General features: G+C 45.0%; 1 protein-coding gene across 1 annotated transcript in view; it reads right to left on the reverse strand.

Annotated features, from left to right (window-relative positions):
• The window catches only part of CTNNBL1 (catenin beta like 1), a 55816-nt gene that overhangs the window by 30703 nt on the left and 7986 nt on the right, over positions 1 to 17127 (reverse strand). Inside the window, exons 2-7 of the mRNA XM_025895237.2 lie at positions 16886 to 16965; positions 9686 to 9874; positions 7344 to 7450; positions 6357 to 6496; positions 2598 to 2695; positions 396 to 489 (exon numbers count right to left, since the gene is read on the reverse strand). Coding sequence (XP_025751022.2) covers positions 396 to 489; positions 2598 to 2695; positions 6357 to 6496; positions 7344 to 7450; positions 9686 to 9874; positions 16886 to 16965 — 708 coding nt within the window. The remainder of the gene's footprint in view (positions 1 to 395; positions 490 to 2597; positions 2696 to 6356; positions 6497 to 7343; positions 7451 to 9685; positions 9875 to 16885; positions 16966 to 17127) is intronic.

Consider the following 17127-nt stretch of genomic DNA (forward strand, 5'->3'; position numbering starts at 1 on the left):
AGGGATTTAAAAGCTGTGTGATGTGGCACCTGGGGACATGGTTTAGTGGTGGCCTTGGCAGTGCTGGGGCAACAGCTGGACTCTGTGATCTTAGAGGGCTTTTCCAACCTAAACAGTTCTGTGATTCCTGGTGCAGTGCTGTTTCATCTGTGTATCTGCACTTCTCAACAAAACCGGGTTTGGAAGAGGCACCTTTCATGCAGCCAAGGGACAAACTCTGGCTCCAGGGACCAGTGAGTCCAAGCTGGGCTTGAACAAAAGCTGCACCAGGTCCTGTACTGCAACACTGGCAGTCCAAGGGGAAAGGAGGAGGGGAGAAAGGAATGGGAGGGATAACCTACCCCTTTTATTACAAACCACAGAAAGAAGTGAGGGGCTGTGCAGCAGCAACTTACCCAGGGTGTTGTGGACACCATCAGCTTCCTCTTTCACACTTTCATCCAGGCGCTCTAAATTCTGGACCAACAAGGCCACGACCTGGCCCTCCACCTAAATCCCCAGGGTCACAGGAAACACAGAAAGAAACGAGGATGAAAAAAGGAAGATGAAGGAGCCAGAACAGTGGGAGGGGTTAATAAATATAAAAATCAGAAAGCCCTACTGAAACACCCTGCCAGACATGATCAGAAGACTTGAACAACCCTGCTGGAAAATCTCAGAGGAAGCAAGGGAATCATCAAGTAAATCTGTCACTACGTTTGTCCTAATTAATTAAACACCTTCTGTGTTTCAGATTTAACAGAAAAACATCAGGACATAAACTTGCACCTTGTCACAGTCTTATCTCCTGAACCAGCCCGATTGATTTATAATCCCTCAGAATTCTCAAGCACAAGGAGCGCAAACCACCGCTGACGGGAGAACTGTCAGCTCTGTGAGCAGCTCCACTCTCAGCTGGTCACTGCTGTCTGCCTACATTGCTCTTGTACCTTCCACCCTAACAGGTACAAAAAGCTGACAGAACAATGCTCACACCCTCAGATCCAAACCAAAAGCTGAACAATCACCAGCTGAAGTCCTGCATTTAAATCCCCTCGAGGTGAATGCACCAAGTGGACTTCAGCAAGCTAAGGAAAGCCAGTCAGCCCCAGGGCAACAGGGAGTTCCCAGATCACAGAGCCACAAATACACCTTTAAAGTTTCAATTGGACAGAGTCCAGCTTGAATCATGAACTTTCTGTTGTGGATATGGGCTTGGAAGTTAAAACAAAATAACGTTTCCAATTCAAACACTGTGAACCAGTTTTGGGCCCTGTGAACATGAGGTAAAAAACAAGTATGGGCTGCTGTGGAATACAGTGCAACAATCTTCACTGATACCCTACAACCTTACATCCACTTGCTTTGAAAAAAAATAATCTAAAAAGCAGATATCTAAACATTTCTCCCAAGATTGTCCTGACCTGTTTCTTTCAAAGAGGACAATGAAAACTCTAAAACTTGGCTATTATCGGTGGGCTGGTGACAAGGAAAACACAGAAAGAACTTCACTTGATTTACTACCTCTCTGCACATTTTATTGAAAATGTCTTCTCTAGCAGCTCCTCTCTCCCATTTCATTCACCCAGCAATCTCCCCACCAAGGCAGAGTAATTAACAACAGCCCAGAGGCCAGCTGGAGGAACCAGGCTCCGGGCACTGTCATTAACCTTGGAAGGTAACATTATAGTGACTGGACAAGAAGGATTGTAGGAGAAAACAGAGTAGCCAAACAAAGCAAACAAAAGAAAACCTGTAATTCCCTGTCTTCCAATTTCAACACAATAGTTACAGAACCAGACACAGCCACAGTGACCCACAAACACAGCGATTCATCAGCAGAAGCTGCCCCAAGGTAAGGCAGAACTGTAAATCTCGGGTTTGGCTGGGCATCACTTGTCTGGAGGGCTTCTGCCTGGTTCTGAGTCCACCTCCCACAGCTGGGGAGCAGGAGACATCCAGCACAAACACCAGAAAGAGGAGAAATCCACCCCTGCAGAGGCCAAGAGGCACTCGGCAAGTTAACAGTCCAGGGAGGACTCAGTATCAACCAATGCATCTCCTACTGCACATAGGTAATTTTCCAGGGTGGTTCAATTTCCACACCTAAAAGTATACTTCTGTCTAAAACCTCCTGCACCCTTGAAGTACATTAGCTCTGCTACATGAAAAGTTTTAAGCTTTTACTTCTTGTTAAGAAAAATCCTATCCGCGCTATAACAACAGATGTTCCACTTCAAGCACAGAGTTTTGGGTTTGAATCAAGAGTTACTGGGTAGAAAAAAACCAGACTCCTGTGCAAGAGGTTAGACTGAAAGATCACAGTGGCATCACTGTCCTTCAGGTAACAGTCCCTGCCACAAACTTCAGTTTTCCATGGGTGAACACAGGTCACCCTTTTCCGCAAGAGGGAAGGAAAATGCAAACAAAGCTCCTATTTTCAACAGGACACTGCCCAAGTCACAAATATTATCACAAATATTATCCTGGGTACCTCCATCGTGATGTTGGTAGCACAGACACCCACAGCTGCAGAATGCAGGGTGGGTCAGTGCTCACTGCTGGGCTGTGAGAGGTAGACTTTGAGGCACTGAAACAATCTGAAGTTTCCTACTTACGAGAGCATCTATGAGGACTTCAGCTCCTTCTTCACTCTCATGGAGAGTATCTATATCAGTCAGCTCTTGCAGCAAGTCCACCACAGCTATGGAAACATGTGCTGGGTGTTAAGGACAACCAACAGGGAGGCAGACACATTTAATATCAAAAGCAGATGGCTCTTAGGCCAGTGTGTTCACGACAAGACCCAAAACAACTGGCAATACATTAGTAGTGAGGCAATACAATGCATTACAATCCTACAACAGTAAGGCACAGGATATCAGACACAAAAGCACAGAGACTACTGCAGCAGACCCTCCCCGTAAGCACCAAAATTACAGAATCCTAACAATTAGGAATTATGAAAACAAATGTGATTCTGTGCTTACTGTATCAGGCAATTTCACTGTTTCTTCGCTGTAGTTATTTTTTTCCTCTCTCAAATCAAACATGCTGGAGTTGGTATAACGAGGCACCATCTTGCATTGTCAAGATTGAACACAAGCAAAGAGAAATGAGTTATAATAATGTGATTTGGGTATTCTGCTCTCAGTGATAGCCCTGCTAACCTGATACACACACACACCTAACGAGGGCACTGCCGGCAGCAGGAGCCATCACCCCCCTCTGCCCGGCCCAATTAGGGCAGCGCGCTCCTCGAACCGCAGCCCTCGCAGGAACAGCAGAGCTTCTGCCAGCCCAATTTTCACTCATTAACTCCAGGCTGCACAACACACAGCCCCCCTGCCTGCACACAGCTCCCGTGTACGACCAGACATATTCCAGCTCATTAGACCCACTTCCTTATTCTCTCAGACGTGCTGATCAATCCTACCCACGTCCCAGGGGCAGAACAGGAGATGTGGTTTTCTGCATGTCCTAAATAACCACTCTGTGATGGATCTCTCTCAAGTGCCCAGGCTGACAAACCAGCTCCCAAGTCTCCTATTTGTGCATTTGCTCAGACACACAAGCAGCAACAGGAAAAGTATTTTCATCTGTCTCTTCTCAGTGAGGTTCAGTGGGGCTGGTGGAGAGGTGAGCTCTGCAGGAGAAAGCCTGGACCTTCTGCTGGACAAGCTGCAGGCGAGTCACCACCGTGTCACCTCAGCCATGTGACACTGCAGTGATGAAGGCTAATCACAGACTGCACTGCAGCAGCAAGAGCCAAACCAGCAGGTCAACAGAAGGAATTCTTGCCAGCTCCTTGGCACTCAAGGGGCAACTTGCAGAATATTTTGTTCAGTTTGGGGCTTTCCCAATAAAAGAGAGACCTTGATACACTGGACTTGGGAGAGAGGAGGACCACCAAGGTGGTCAGAGGGGCCCAGTACACAATGGATGAGGACAGATTGAGGGACCAGGGTTTGATCGACTCATGGAAGAGAAGGCTCAGGGAAGAAGCAGCTGAAGATTTCTGCTGCCTCCTGGGTGCTACAAAGACAGCAGTAACAGGTTCTTCTGCCAATGCACAGCAAAGAATTTCAGCAGCAGGGTTTATCTTGCAGGGCATTCCTGTCTGGGGAGCTTCTGTTGAGGCTTGCAGGGAGAGTATCAGCTGCCCTATAAAATTTAGGAGACAGAAAAGCAAAGCCTCACTTGAAGCTTTCCCGTCTTCCATTAATAAAATCTTGTTGGTGATCATCTTTCATTCACATGTTTTGTGCAAAACTGCATGAATCATTCAGCAGATTATTTGTTCCCCCTGGACGTTGCTTTTGTCTCCTTGCATTAGGTCCCTCAAGACACCACATTTAAATGGCATCTGAAGGGCCATTTGTTTAGCTCTCTCCTTGAAGAACTCCTTTCAAAAATATTTTCCCACTTGTTTTAACAAAACATCATTAGAAAACTTGAGCTGTATCCATTCGGTTTTATATCTAGATGCTTCACTTTAATAGTGCTTCTACTCTGTACATAAGCAGCAGAAGCACAATTACAGCCTCTGACCTGCTTCCAATGGATCTCCAAACACTTCAGCAATTTTATAACAAGAAATACACTTTTCCCAAAATTGCAATTCTCAGGCCAAATTCCTACCCATAAGCTCACTGACAGGAAAGCTGCAAACCAAATAAAAACAAGTTCACAGTGGAAACCCTGACAAGTCTTTGACAGCAGCAGTGACCCCAGGACACGGCTTTTCATGGCTGACAGGACAAAGCAAGCTGTACTCCCGTGCACTTCAGCAGGAAAACAGCTCTGCTATCCCAGTCAATATTCCCACAGTTCATTTTCTCCACATGACTGAGAAATTCAGTATAGTAGTGCATAGTATACAAAAAGTCTGTGGTGTCTGGTAAAAAACAAGTAATGAAACTACAGTAGCCATGAAACTGGTTTTGCATGGGAGGAGCTTCCCCCAGTAAAACATCAATTGTTAACAATTACTGGAGAGCCATTTCCTTGCAGATCTTGGATAAGGGAAGCTGTGGGGTTTGCTGCTTTACAGGGACCAACACTCACCACATCAAGGTTCCAACAAATGCACATCAAAACATCCAAACACATAAGCAGTGCTCTCTAATATAAACTGGCAAGCGATAAAATATTTATGTTTTGGTTTTAGCTTCTGATCACTGCACCCACTTAGAAAGAGTGAATTATGAATTCTCAACAGATAGTGCTGTAAGGAAAAATGCTAAAAAAGAAAAACAAGATCTGTGCATCAGACCACAACATTCAGCACTAACAGGCCTTTTCACATAGTTTATTCCAAAACACCTCAGGAAAGCTGGTGTTATCTTCTGCTTTACACATAAAGAAGTAAAGAATAAATTACTTTCCTAAGGCCATGGATCAATAAAAAGGGAAAAAGAAAAGCCCAACAGAGACCCAAGTCGACATCCAATGCCCTTTCCACAGGCCTTCACTGCTCCCTCCAGTCACTACTCTTTGTCAGGACATAGACACGTGATCTCCCAAGTCATGCTACAATTTTTCAGCTTAATCTGCTGTAGAATATTTTACCAGCAATGTGGGTTGAGCTCTGCTTTTACAGACTGCACAGCGGTGAGCCAGGCATAGTTCTAGTTATCAGCTGACAGTTAAGGATCAAGGCACCAGGATACTCAAAAAATGACATTGTTTTTGATTAAAACTACCAATATCTTCAACAGTACAGACAGGAAACTGTCTCTGAGGTGTCCTCAGATCTTCAGAGGTACAAGAACCAGGTGCACATAGGGATCAGGTTCAGTGACACCAGAACTCACTGATCATGGAAATGTCTCTGGATATGTACTTAACCAGAGGGGCCACCTGCAGCCTCAAGCTCTGTGCACACCAAACTAAAGGTATGGGCCTGTGAAGAGTCTATTACATTTACAAACTGAGGTGTAGCATGTGGTGAGCTAGTCCATGACAAACAGCTGCCAGCCTGACAGCTCTGCTCTCATCAGAAAGGGTTAAATGGGTTTCATTTTCACTGGGGCTACTCCAGACAAGGTTTGCACAGTCTGAGGTTATCATTGCTAAGCCCAGGCCTTCACTTCTCCTCTGCTGCTCATCTGTTCACACTCCCACACTGCCACTCAAAACTAGATGAAAGGGTCATAAAACAAGAAAGGAGAATAACAACACTGAAAAAATTCCAAATCAATATTACTTGAACAAAGAAGACTTTCACTAGGAAAAAAAACCCCAACACCTAAATTCAGTGTGGTGGGAAGAAGAAAAAAACCCCTATGGGAGCCTGGGAAAGTGGATATGAGAGATTACAGAAAAGTCTGTGGAAAGCCTCTCCCATGAGAGCTGCCTTAAGAGCTGAAGGATATCTGTGTTGTCGTGTCCCAGCAGCCCGAGCAGAGACTGCACAGCGTTCAGCTCCACCAGCAGGTGATACAGGCCGGGCATCGTCGCGATCACGTGCATTTCCTGAATGATGTCATTTAAATCCAGTTCCGACTCCATGAACCTGAGGTAAGATAAAAATGGTCAGTAAAAAGTTGAGAAGAGACCACTACCCTCCAGGAGACACCAGGTAGGACTTGCCACCCCAGGTGCACATGGTTCTGGCATATCTGATCCTCCCTGTCCTACACCAGCCCCTTGAAGTTTAATCCCACAGCAGGATAAGCCTTTCTACTGTATAATTTACATAGAGTAAATAAGTAGATTTGTTCCAATTCTGTAAATCAGTTGTAGAATTTTAATAAAAAATTAAAATCGAGATGCTGTAGCATGGAAAAACCTTGCATATAAAATAAATTCTGCAGAGCACTGCACCTTCCCTAGCTACCACCCATTAGTATGTGGGTTGGATGAGTCTGAAGTCCATAAAAATAATTTGGGTAAGGGGAAAGAACAGTGAACTGGACAAAATAAAATGGCACTCAAGTGTAGGAAGAAAGCCCTCTAACCTGAATAACAGAACACCCTGAAGGGAGGAAGAGGCTAGGACACACACACATCTGGTTCTCCGTGCCCATCCAACCATTCTGCTCCTCACAGCACTCTGTGTAACATGAAATGACTTCCTCCCCACACAGACCTCTGGCTCATATGCAAGCACAACACCTTCACACCAAACGATGGGATGAAACCTTTAATTATTGCCAATCATCCTCTTCGTGTTGGTGGCCATATACACACACTAGAGTCTCAGTAATGCCATTTTTAATTAACAACGTCAATTTAGGAGAACTACATGGCAATACCTGCTGTTACATAAGCCTTATGTAACTGCAAATGTCTGTATATTCCAAAAATGGATGTAGGGCTGCAACCTAGAGTCAAAGGAAAAAAGCTGACCATAATCTTACTTCTCTGGATTGTCAGGAAACTTGATCCGCAGCTCCTGGTTTTTGTAAGATCTCTTCTCAAAGGTGAGAATCATCTTCTTCACTGAACTTTCATCCAAAGGTTCCTCCTGGCCAAATTAGAAAAAGCAGAAAAGTGAACTTTGGATGGCTGGAGCAATTTACAGGGACGTGGTGGGATTGCAGCCGGGCCCAGAGCCCTCGGAACACGCGGTCACCCCTGGGAGTCTCATTGCAGGGAGCTGCCAAACATGCCAAACACCATCACTACCCACTGACTTACTCCAGCTCTGACCTCGAGCTGCTCTTTTACACCTGTTATTACCTGGCACCACCAGAACACATCGAGGTTTTTTGTTTCCGAACAAAAAACAGAACAAACTTGAGGTCGCAGCCTGTACCCACAGAGTTTCTCTGCAGGAGTCCCTTGTGCTATTGCTTTTTCTAAGTCTACATTTAACTGCCCTGAGTTTATGTTCTTTCACATTTTCCTCACTTGGATAAGCTTTCACTGCTATTTTAAAGCCTTTTTCTAAAGAAAAAAAGAAATCAATCAATATTTTACTCTAGTACTTACTTTCTCTTTATTTTGTAAATGTTCCTAAGGTGTTTCTCAGTTGCCACTGGATATTTACTGTACAGCAGTAATGTAATCTCAGCTGCCTCCCTGACATCTAAAAACATCATTCCTCTATTTTCCTTGTTTTATGATTTTAATGCACTTCTTTTATTAAAAAATTGATGATACAGATTTTCTTGTGTAACCTCTTCCCTCTCTTCTGTTTGACTGTGTTACAACCACTATTTAAGAGAAGTTCTTAAAAGAAAAGCCAAATCAGACCCCCTCACATCTTAAGCCAGGTTTTGTGTCCACCTCCTGCTCAGGATTAAATCAAGAATTGCTCCTGGCTTTGAAGATTCTTTAGCCAGCGACTCTAAGCAGCAACCTGCTATGAGAGAGAAAACCTCCATTTCTTCCCCAAACCCCATTACAATAACAACTCCAGTCCAAGCCTTCTGCTATTATTGGATTTCCTTCATTCCTTTGCCCAACCTGTCTCATTGCCATCCCACTCATGTCACCACCTCCTTCAGGTAATCAATACTACAGTGCCCAAAGCACATTCTTCCTGCAATGGGATTTCAACCCACACATGCTGACACTGCTTCCCTCTATTCCCTTTGATTTTTTGCTTCCTCTAACATGTATCACTACAATATCTCCATCAGGATCAGCTTTGTATCTTGTATTTCATTTGCATTCAGTCTTGCAGTGTCCTACAGATTAGCTTCTTCCCATCAAATTTACTGGGACAAAGCACATTTTAATGGCACTTATATTAACTGCAGTCCAAGGTAATAAACGAAAGATTTGAGCTCTAAAGAAACCTTGGACTTCCAGTCTTTAAAATGTCTGGCTGGGAGGACTCCACTTGACAAAGACAAGGGACTGGCACACTGCAGGAATCCACAAGACTCCAGCCAGTCAGGAGGACTCTTGGTTCTGTCCATCCATCCTCCCTGGAGCTCAAACACTACAGAAATGCTGCATTATCTTTCCCTGCTATCAGCAACAACTGTCGTGGCAATAGCTCAACATCAGAAAAACGAGGGGGATTCTCAGAGATGGATGCTGGCAATGCTGTATACAGAGGGCAATGATATTTTACAAAGCTACATGATTCTGCAGTGGTGAATATCACTTGTTTTTTATCAAACAGGACACGGGCAGCAGGAAGCAAATATCTCCTAGATTTATACCAATCCATGTGTCACATTTATAAAGTGATCTTTTCCTTGGCCCTTGGCAGAAAGGCCAATGCAGCATTGGATTTCTGTCTCTGAGGCTTGAAATCATTTACCCTTGACAGCTGCTACCCCCCTCCTCTGACCCAAGACCTTTCTTGTACAGAAGAATGTTTGTTTATTTGCTGCTGCTGCACAGCTACAAAGAGGGGGAGAAGCTGCATGGCTGGGGATACTGATGAGAACAATAGTCAGGAAACTGGTTAGAACACAGAAACTATTTCCTAAAAATATATTTAAAAGGTGATTTGGGTATTCCCAGACTAAAACAGAGATCAGGCTTAAAAGTCCCCTCCCTTTTGCCCCCATTTTAAACCTTCAGCTGATATATTTGAGAAATATGAAATTAATTAATACACTGCAGGGCAGGAAAGCAAAACCACTACCTTAAGCTGTGTGAGGCACAGGAAAATCAAATTAGTCTCATGATCTATATGGTAAGCAATGGAAATCACAGAGAAGTGGTTTAGTGTTTAGTTTTTCTCTCATGGTTTAGAGTTTGGTTATTCTCATTGCCTCTCCTTTCCCACAGGACTTGCCTCCTCGTCTTCCTCTTCTCCATCCCTCTCAATTATCTGAAGGAGTTTCTTCTTCTCGTCATCAGTTTCTTCCAGTGCTGCAGACTCCTCTTCCCTGTGACGACTGTGCTCTCGAGCACTGGCTTGTTTCCGACGTGCTTTGATTTCCTCTTCCTCTTCATCGCGGGGTCTTTTGGTCCCTCTGTTGGGCTGAAGTCAGAGAAATGAATGAACACAAGTCTTTTGTGACCCCTTGCAAACCAGAATACCAATATCACAGGCCATACTGAGGAAATTCTTACAAGTTGTTTAAAACATTTGCTTACACGACGCTTAACAACTCTGAAAACTGGAAAGGAGATTAATTTAGTGAAGTGGAACATCACACGAGTAGATGAATGTCCCTGCCAAGGGCTGTGTCAACATCCTACCTTGTTTGATCTATGAACATGATTCACAGGAAAACATCTTCATAGGCAGCAAGGACAAGGAGTGCACAGACAAGGAGTGGTCGAATGGCCCCGCTCAGTGGGGTCATCGAGATCCCCAAATCTGCTGACTCAGCTGACACAACCCCACATGTCACAGCCAGCAGACCAACGTGCTCAGCGGACAGCAGGGGAAGATAATTTTTCACCCGTGACGTATATGAGGTTATATTGAATTCCTGTGTGCATCCCATTTCACCCCCATCCTTCTGCCTGAAGTTTGCTGCCAGTGAAAGCAGAATCAGCCCAATTCAGCGTAGGCAGGACAGGAGCATTGCTGTTGGCTGCAGTTCTGCAGGGGCTTGGCACCGGATTAAACAGTGCCCAAACCACCTCGGTTTGCTGGGAACAACCTATTATTTTATTCCACTATTTTTATGTGATTGACAAAATTAAAGGTAATTTGCCAGGGACAAGAAAAAGTCCATTAACTCTAATCCCATGTTCTAATTCAGGCAGAAAGGAATGAAAGCATTTGCAGTAGAAGGTAAAACTCTCCCTTCAAAAACTACAAGTACATTAAGTTTGGTCTCCCATCTTTTTTTTGAAGGGCAACCAAGCTGGAACAGGAGTATTCCATGCTCTATGACTACAGCAAAACAAAGCTTAATTCTTGACTATTTAAAAGGAGGGTGTGTATTAAAAACAATGAAAACAGTAAGAAAAATATTTTTACTTCCCATCACTGCTCAAGTTGCCTGGTAGATGATTTTGCAATTCCATCAGGTCTAACATGTGTCCAGCCTAATTCATAAACCACCACCAGTCAGGCAGCCCCTGCTCTTCTGCTTTGTGGGACCCTTTGTCTAAAATGGCAAAAGTCACACCAGGCTTCCACCAACACAGGCCCTGCTTTTAACTGAGATCCTACTCGGGTTTGATCCAAGGAAAGATGCACAGGGAATAGGTGACAGTGCCATTGTCCTGCCAGGTCCAGCACAAGTGTGGGCATCAAGATGGGAATTTCCAGTGCCCTGGCAGGTTGGGAACTTTTGGGCTGCTGAGGGCAACAAACCTTCCAGGTTCCTAAGGGAATCCTGCTGCGGTTCCAGCAGCACAGCCCAGGGAGCATTCATCCAGGGATTTACTGCAATACAAAGGACGAGCTGGCAAAGAAAGCTCTGCTCCCAAGAAAACGCTCCTTCAGATGTTTGAAAAAAAAAAAAAATACAAATACCCCCTAAAAGCCCTTGAGGAGTTAATTATAATTAAGAAGCAAATGGACAGCAGCCTAGCCAAGATCACCTTGTTTTCAGGGTTACCACTTGTCATCACCTTAAGGAAGATGCAGAATCAAGTTTCCCAGACAACAGATTAGCACAAATCAAAGCTGTAGCTGCTTGCTCCCAGGCAGACCTGTTCAAGCCCTGTTATCTGTCTCCTTTCTCCCTATATCTTCTCTGCCATTTCCATTACAGATGGTACATTCCTGGCTTAAAACTCTTCTAAAGTGCCTCCATGCACTTTTAAAGCAGTTACTCAGCTCATAATTCAATAGCCATGATGTGAAAGCATACCCGGAGATTCTTTGAAATGAAAAATTTATTTGCTTGGAGGGTTTTGTGGATTGGGGTTTTTTTTTTAAAGCATAGTCCTATTACTTATTTTCTAGGTACATTAAAACATAATTTCACGTGGATCCATTTGGAAACAAATGTGCCATTGACAACAACCAATAATTCAAACGCGTCTGAGCAACCAGCAACCCAATAAAGAAAAGAACCACAAAAAAGGTGCTCTTCTAAACGATATAATATAAGGAACAAACTTCAGAAATCCATATTCCTTCTTCAGTGCCCTTGATGGCCCACTGATCCCTGTCCTTATGTCCTTCCACTCACTCCTCAATAATGCCCAACTCATCGTAAACCACCTTTGACAGATTAATGTCACAAACACAGATTCAGCAATTAGTGACATTAAGTCCTGAAATTTACAGCAAAATCCCAACACGATTTGCCTTGGATGTTCCCAATCTGGGGAGTCAGAATCTCGTTCCTCACTCTGATTTCTAAACATCAAAAAGGACCAAAGCCCCGGTGAGCCTGAGGTGTCACGAGAGGCCGAGGGAGCTGGGGGTCCGTGAGACACAAAGTCGTGCCACGGGAAGGGACAAAACCCCAATTAAAACTCCATCACGAAACCCACCCCCATTTCCTCCGAGTAGGTAACCCTCAGTATCAGAATTTACACCCTGCTTCCACCTCAATTATTGCACCCCTTTTTCTGTATTTATGCATTGCTGGGGGAGGCGTCTCCAACGCACAACAGAGTCATTATGATCAATCACCGTGTGCGATCATTAGCGCTGCCAGCAGCCTGGCAATAGGCAGTAATTGAATTCCGGGCAAACGCTATTAAGCAGCATTAAGGCTTTGCCTCTCCTTATTGATGTTATGCAAAACCTCACTAAGAATATTCCCCTTCCCAACCAGCGCCATTAAAGCCGCGAAACCCGAGGCCCGAGCGGAACACCTGGGTCCTGCTCATTCCACCAGAGATGCACAGTCATGAACAACTGATTTAAGGCAGGCATTAGTTCCTGTTCATCGATTGTCATCTCGGGTTTGCATTTGTGTTTTCCAGCCAGCAAGAATTAAGCCCCTGCGTTGCTGCACCGAGCCTGGTGCATTTCACTCAGCAAACACATATATTTGTGTCCAAACACATTTGTTTAACCAATTCCACAGCTTCACACATATCTACACAAGTTTTTTTGCCTTTCTGGTAGAAAAGAGAAAGTTAATCATTTGATAAACAAAATGTGGGGGTTTGTACTCAGTTGTGCTAAGGTGAACCTGGCAAGAAGATGGAATTCATTAAAAAATGCACAAGAAAAGCATTTTTAAATTGTTTTGTTAGCTAAGCTTAATTCTGTTCCTGTTGAATGCAAGGCATTCACAGTGATTTATTCAGAAGCCATTTTCATTTAAATCTAACACTGATATCACCACACAAAAACCAATGAATACAAAAGGGTTTAAAAAAAGCTGCCGTTTATAAAATATGATAACGTAAACAAAAGCTGGTGATGAGGAAAGGGAAAATTATCTTTCCCTTCTCTTCTAGCCCCCACTGTAGTGGTTCTGTCTGTTACTTGACATATCCTGAGCTGTCACTGCCTGGGGCAGAGCCTTTGGGCACAGACTTTCTCCAGAAACACACCTGACGCGGGTCCTGGTCTGTGCACGGTCAGGTAAGGCAGAGCCTCGAGGGACAGGAAAAAAACGTCCTAAATCAAAGCACAATGATCTGCCAGGGACCCTGGGCTCCCTCCAAGCAGTGACTGCACATTAATATCAGGTTAAGTACCCCACAGAACCTGAACACACGTTGTTCAGGCCCCTGATTGCTTCAGCCTCTGCCAAACATCAGGAATGGTTTAGAGAAGTCTCGGTAGTTTCATATTACTAAGGTATCTCCTGAGTAATATGAACCTTCTGAGTATCTGTTTCGTAAGTAACCTCGTTACTGTGAAGCTCAGAAATTATTTGTTAATGAAATCTGAAATAAATCTTCATAAATGATGCAGCTTCTTCTGTGCCCACGTCCCAGCCCGCTCCGAAAGTGACGCACCAGCTGTCAGTCTGGAATCCTAAAAACAAGCCCAAATCTCCAGAGGCATCTTCAATAACTTCCTAATTTTGTTTCCAGTGTTTGTGATAAACCGGGCTACCATCAATCTCAATTTCCCTTGTTTTCCCTTCCTGAAGCACAACAGTTCTCAGTGGTGCAGGATCTGAGTGCTAAAAACTGGAAGAACTGGTACCAGGAAAATCCAGAAATCTCAGGGAGACCCGAGAGCTCCAAAATCACACAGAGGCAAATGCAATGACAGGTGCACACTGTACCCACATGGATATAGGCTATTAATTTCAGAGAACCCCTGTGTCCTCCAGCCTCACTCATGAGGCTCCAAACCACCCGAGAAGCCCATCGGGAAGGCACAGGACAGGGGTCTTCCCTGACACTCCAGTTCAGTGGCCAAAGACAACACATCAGGAAGTAAACTGAAGATTCACTTGTAACCCTGTGAGAGCACCAAGACAAGTCTGGCAGTGTGGGGCTGTACTCCCAGGAGCAGAGTTGAGCTGGTGTCAGCTCCTTGTTTTAACCTGCCAGCAGGAGAGGAGTCACTGGGGTCATAACGCTGTAAGTAGTCAGTGACCTGCTCAGCTGAGCTGCTCCTGCCACCAAATGCATCCATTACACTGCAAACTGACAGTAAATTATCTGTACCAGCAGCAGAAAGGACGATGTGCCTCCATGGATACACAGAGATCCACACACTGCACTCAACCCACTCAGACAGCAGGGAGATGACCCAGCCCAGCGAAGTCAGACCTCACCCCATTAGTTACTGCTTCTCCTGCTATTTGATTTGACTAATATTCCATTTAAAAAAAAATAGCAATTTGTAATGATCACTCACAGTGATGAAATCTGCCTTTAATGAGAACTCAAATAATCTCCCTTATTCCCTCCCAAGACAACCAAAAGAGGACTCTGAATAGCCCCAGAGTTGGCTTTGTCCCCTTAATTACCCTCCAGAATCGGAAACCTAACACCGAGGATCTGGGAAAACAGCAGCAATATTTAATCATCACTTTAGACCATCTGCAACTGTTTTGCTGCAACACGTAAAGTTTATGCGCTCCTGAGCTTTGTATAAACTGCCAGGTGCTGTTTAATTGTATTTTTTGTTGCAAGAGGTTCCTTTTCCCATTCTGGCAGGCACTTGGTGCTGAATTGGTGGCACAGTGCCTGCAGTCTTCCACGCCAAGTTTGGCACCGAGGGAGAACATCTTCTTGCTGAAGCAAGGGCACAGATTACACATTTAGAGGAGAAAATTCAAAACAGCGTAAGAGAAAAGCAATTATTTTGGGTTGTGCTGAGGGAGGCTGAGAAGCCCAATTCATTTGCAGCAAGAGATTAAAATCAAGAGAGCTGAGGAGCCCACACCACCCCCCCGAACAGCCGGTGCTACCCCTGCAGTGAGGACAAACAAGGAGACCTTGAGCAGCCCACACCTCAGCCCAGAGCAGGGAAGCTCCCAGATACAGGGCTGGAGTGGGCCAGGAGCTGCTGGGAGAGCTGCCAAGCCACCCTCCTCTGGCCACCTTCCTCACGCCACCCTCCCCAAAGGCAGACATCCAACCCCCAGGATGGGACGCAGCAAAATCTGCTGTTTCCAACTATTTTTTCCCTATCTCTCAGCCAGAAATGTCCTCATAGGAGGGGACCTCATTTTCTCAGAACCAGAGCTAATTTACCTGCCTCCTGCTCCCCCACTCCTTTCACCTGTGCTCACCATTTTACCCGGTCCTAGAGGTCTGAATTCAGCGACACCCAAATCAAACACTCGCTCTGAAGCACCTGCTGACACAAGAACCACCCGCCTCCAGGTGAGAGCCCAGAAGAGCCCAGAAGAGCCCAGAGCCAGGGCAAACCCTTCAGGAACCATTTCAGCAGCTGCTTGAAAGCTGTGGAATATTTTTCCCCATGGCTAAGAATGACTTCAGCAGCAAGGAATGAAATTAAAACTTAGACACCCAGCAGCCAAGCAGCATTTCTTTACCTCCACAGAACACAGCCCTTGCTCTCACAGGCAATCACCCCCTTGCCATATTGAAGGCTCATCCAAGGGGAAGCTGTGCAACATCCAAGTGAGCAAAGCAAAGTGGAGGGACACTCCCCTCCAGAGTGGGAGTCATATATTATATTATCATGTATTTTCCAGATGAAGACCACCTACATTAAAAGTGCACATTTGCTTAGCTAAACCACGTGTTCTATGGTATCTTCTTCTAACAACAACGATTTCATCAAGTATTTTCTCCAGTAGTATGATTTCCTACACTTATGTCACATTCTCTCACATATATAAAAAATAACCCATCATACATAAATTGAGAAATAACTCAGAGAAGCCTCTAAAAAATAGAGGTGTCTGATTTGCATTTGCACTCACACATTTGCAGACTTTCACCTTCTCAGAGCGAGAGAAAAACCAAACGTGCAAAACCCCAAACCAGAACCTGGTTAAAAGAATTTCAAACTTCAGGTTTACCTCCCTGTGCCTTAACCTGCATCCCAGACATTGCTACCCTTCGGAGAAGGCCAAAGAATTAAAGGAACGTGAGGAATGATAATTCTAATTAGATATCGGGAAATCACATTAAAAAAAAAGATAAGAGAGATACAGAAGTGGAGCAGATCTCAGACCAGCAGGGGAAGGATGCTCCAGACAGAGCAACCCACAGACATGTCCTGGAGATTATCAAGGAGGAATCTAGAGGAGCTCCAGAGCACTTTGAGACCACTGGGAAAAAGGATGAGGAACTTCTCAAACTCAACTGCAACTTTTCCTCTTTCCCTTGAGCATCTCAAAACATCACATCCTCAAAACAGGGACTGCTCCTTTCACCCCTGTGTCCCACAGGCACACCAGGATGGCTGGGAACAAGGAACTCCATAAAGGAATCCCGTGCTCCCAGCTCAGAGGTAGAGCTGCCCATGGAACTCCCACACTCAGGAAGCAGATCCAGGGGTGTTTTCCCTCACCCAGCAAACCCCACGGCTGCAGTTGGGCTGAGAACTCAAGCACAACCAACGCTATCACAGCAAAACCACCAAAATGGCATTGCAACCCACGCCCTCCTTATTGATCCACGGGGAACCCCCCAGACCTTCCCCCGGGGCAATAAATCACCGCACCTGATGCGAACCAACCTGCACACAAAGAACAACCAAAGGCCACGCGGCAAGAGAAGGAAAACGCTCCGAGTAAAGGGGAACTTTTATAAGGAAAACTTTTCAAAAAAGATTTCGGTAAAAATAAAATTAAGTGAGGTTTGTCGTGAAACGGGGAGAAAAAGACGTGGAACGAGCTCAGGCTTCACTCCGGCGACCGGCGGGAAACATCCAGCCCGTCCGTGTCAGAAGCGGCACCGGCAGAGCCGCGGCCCCGGGGA

This window comes from Manacus vitellinus, unplaced genomic scaffold (assembly GCF_001715985.3).
Source record: "Manacus vitellinus isolate BGI_N305 unplaced genomic scaffold, ASM171598v3 scaffold_26_pilon, whole genome shotgun sequence".
NCBI lineage: Eukaryota > Metazoa > Chordata > Aves > Passeriformes > Pipridae > Manacus > Manacus vitellinus.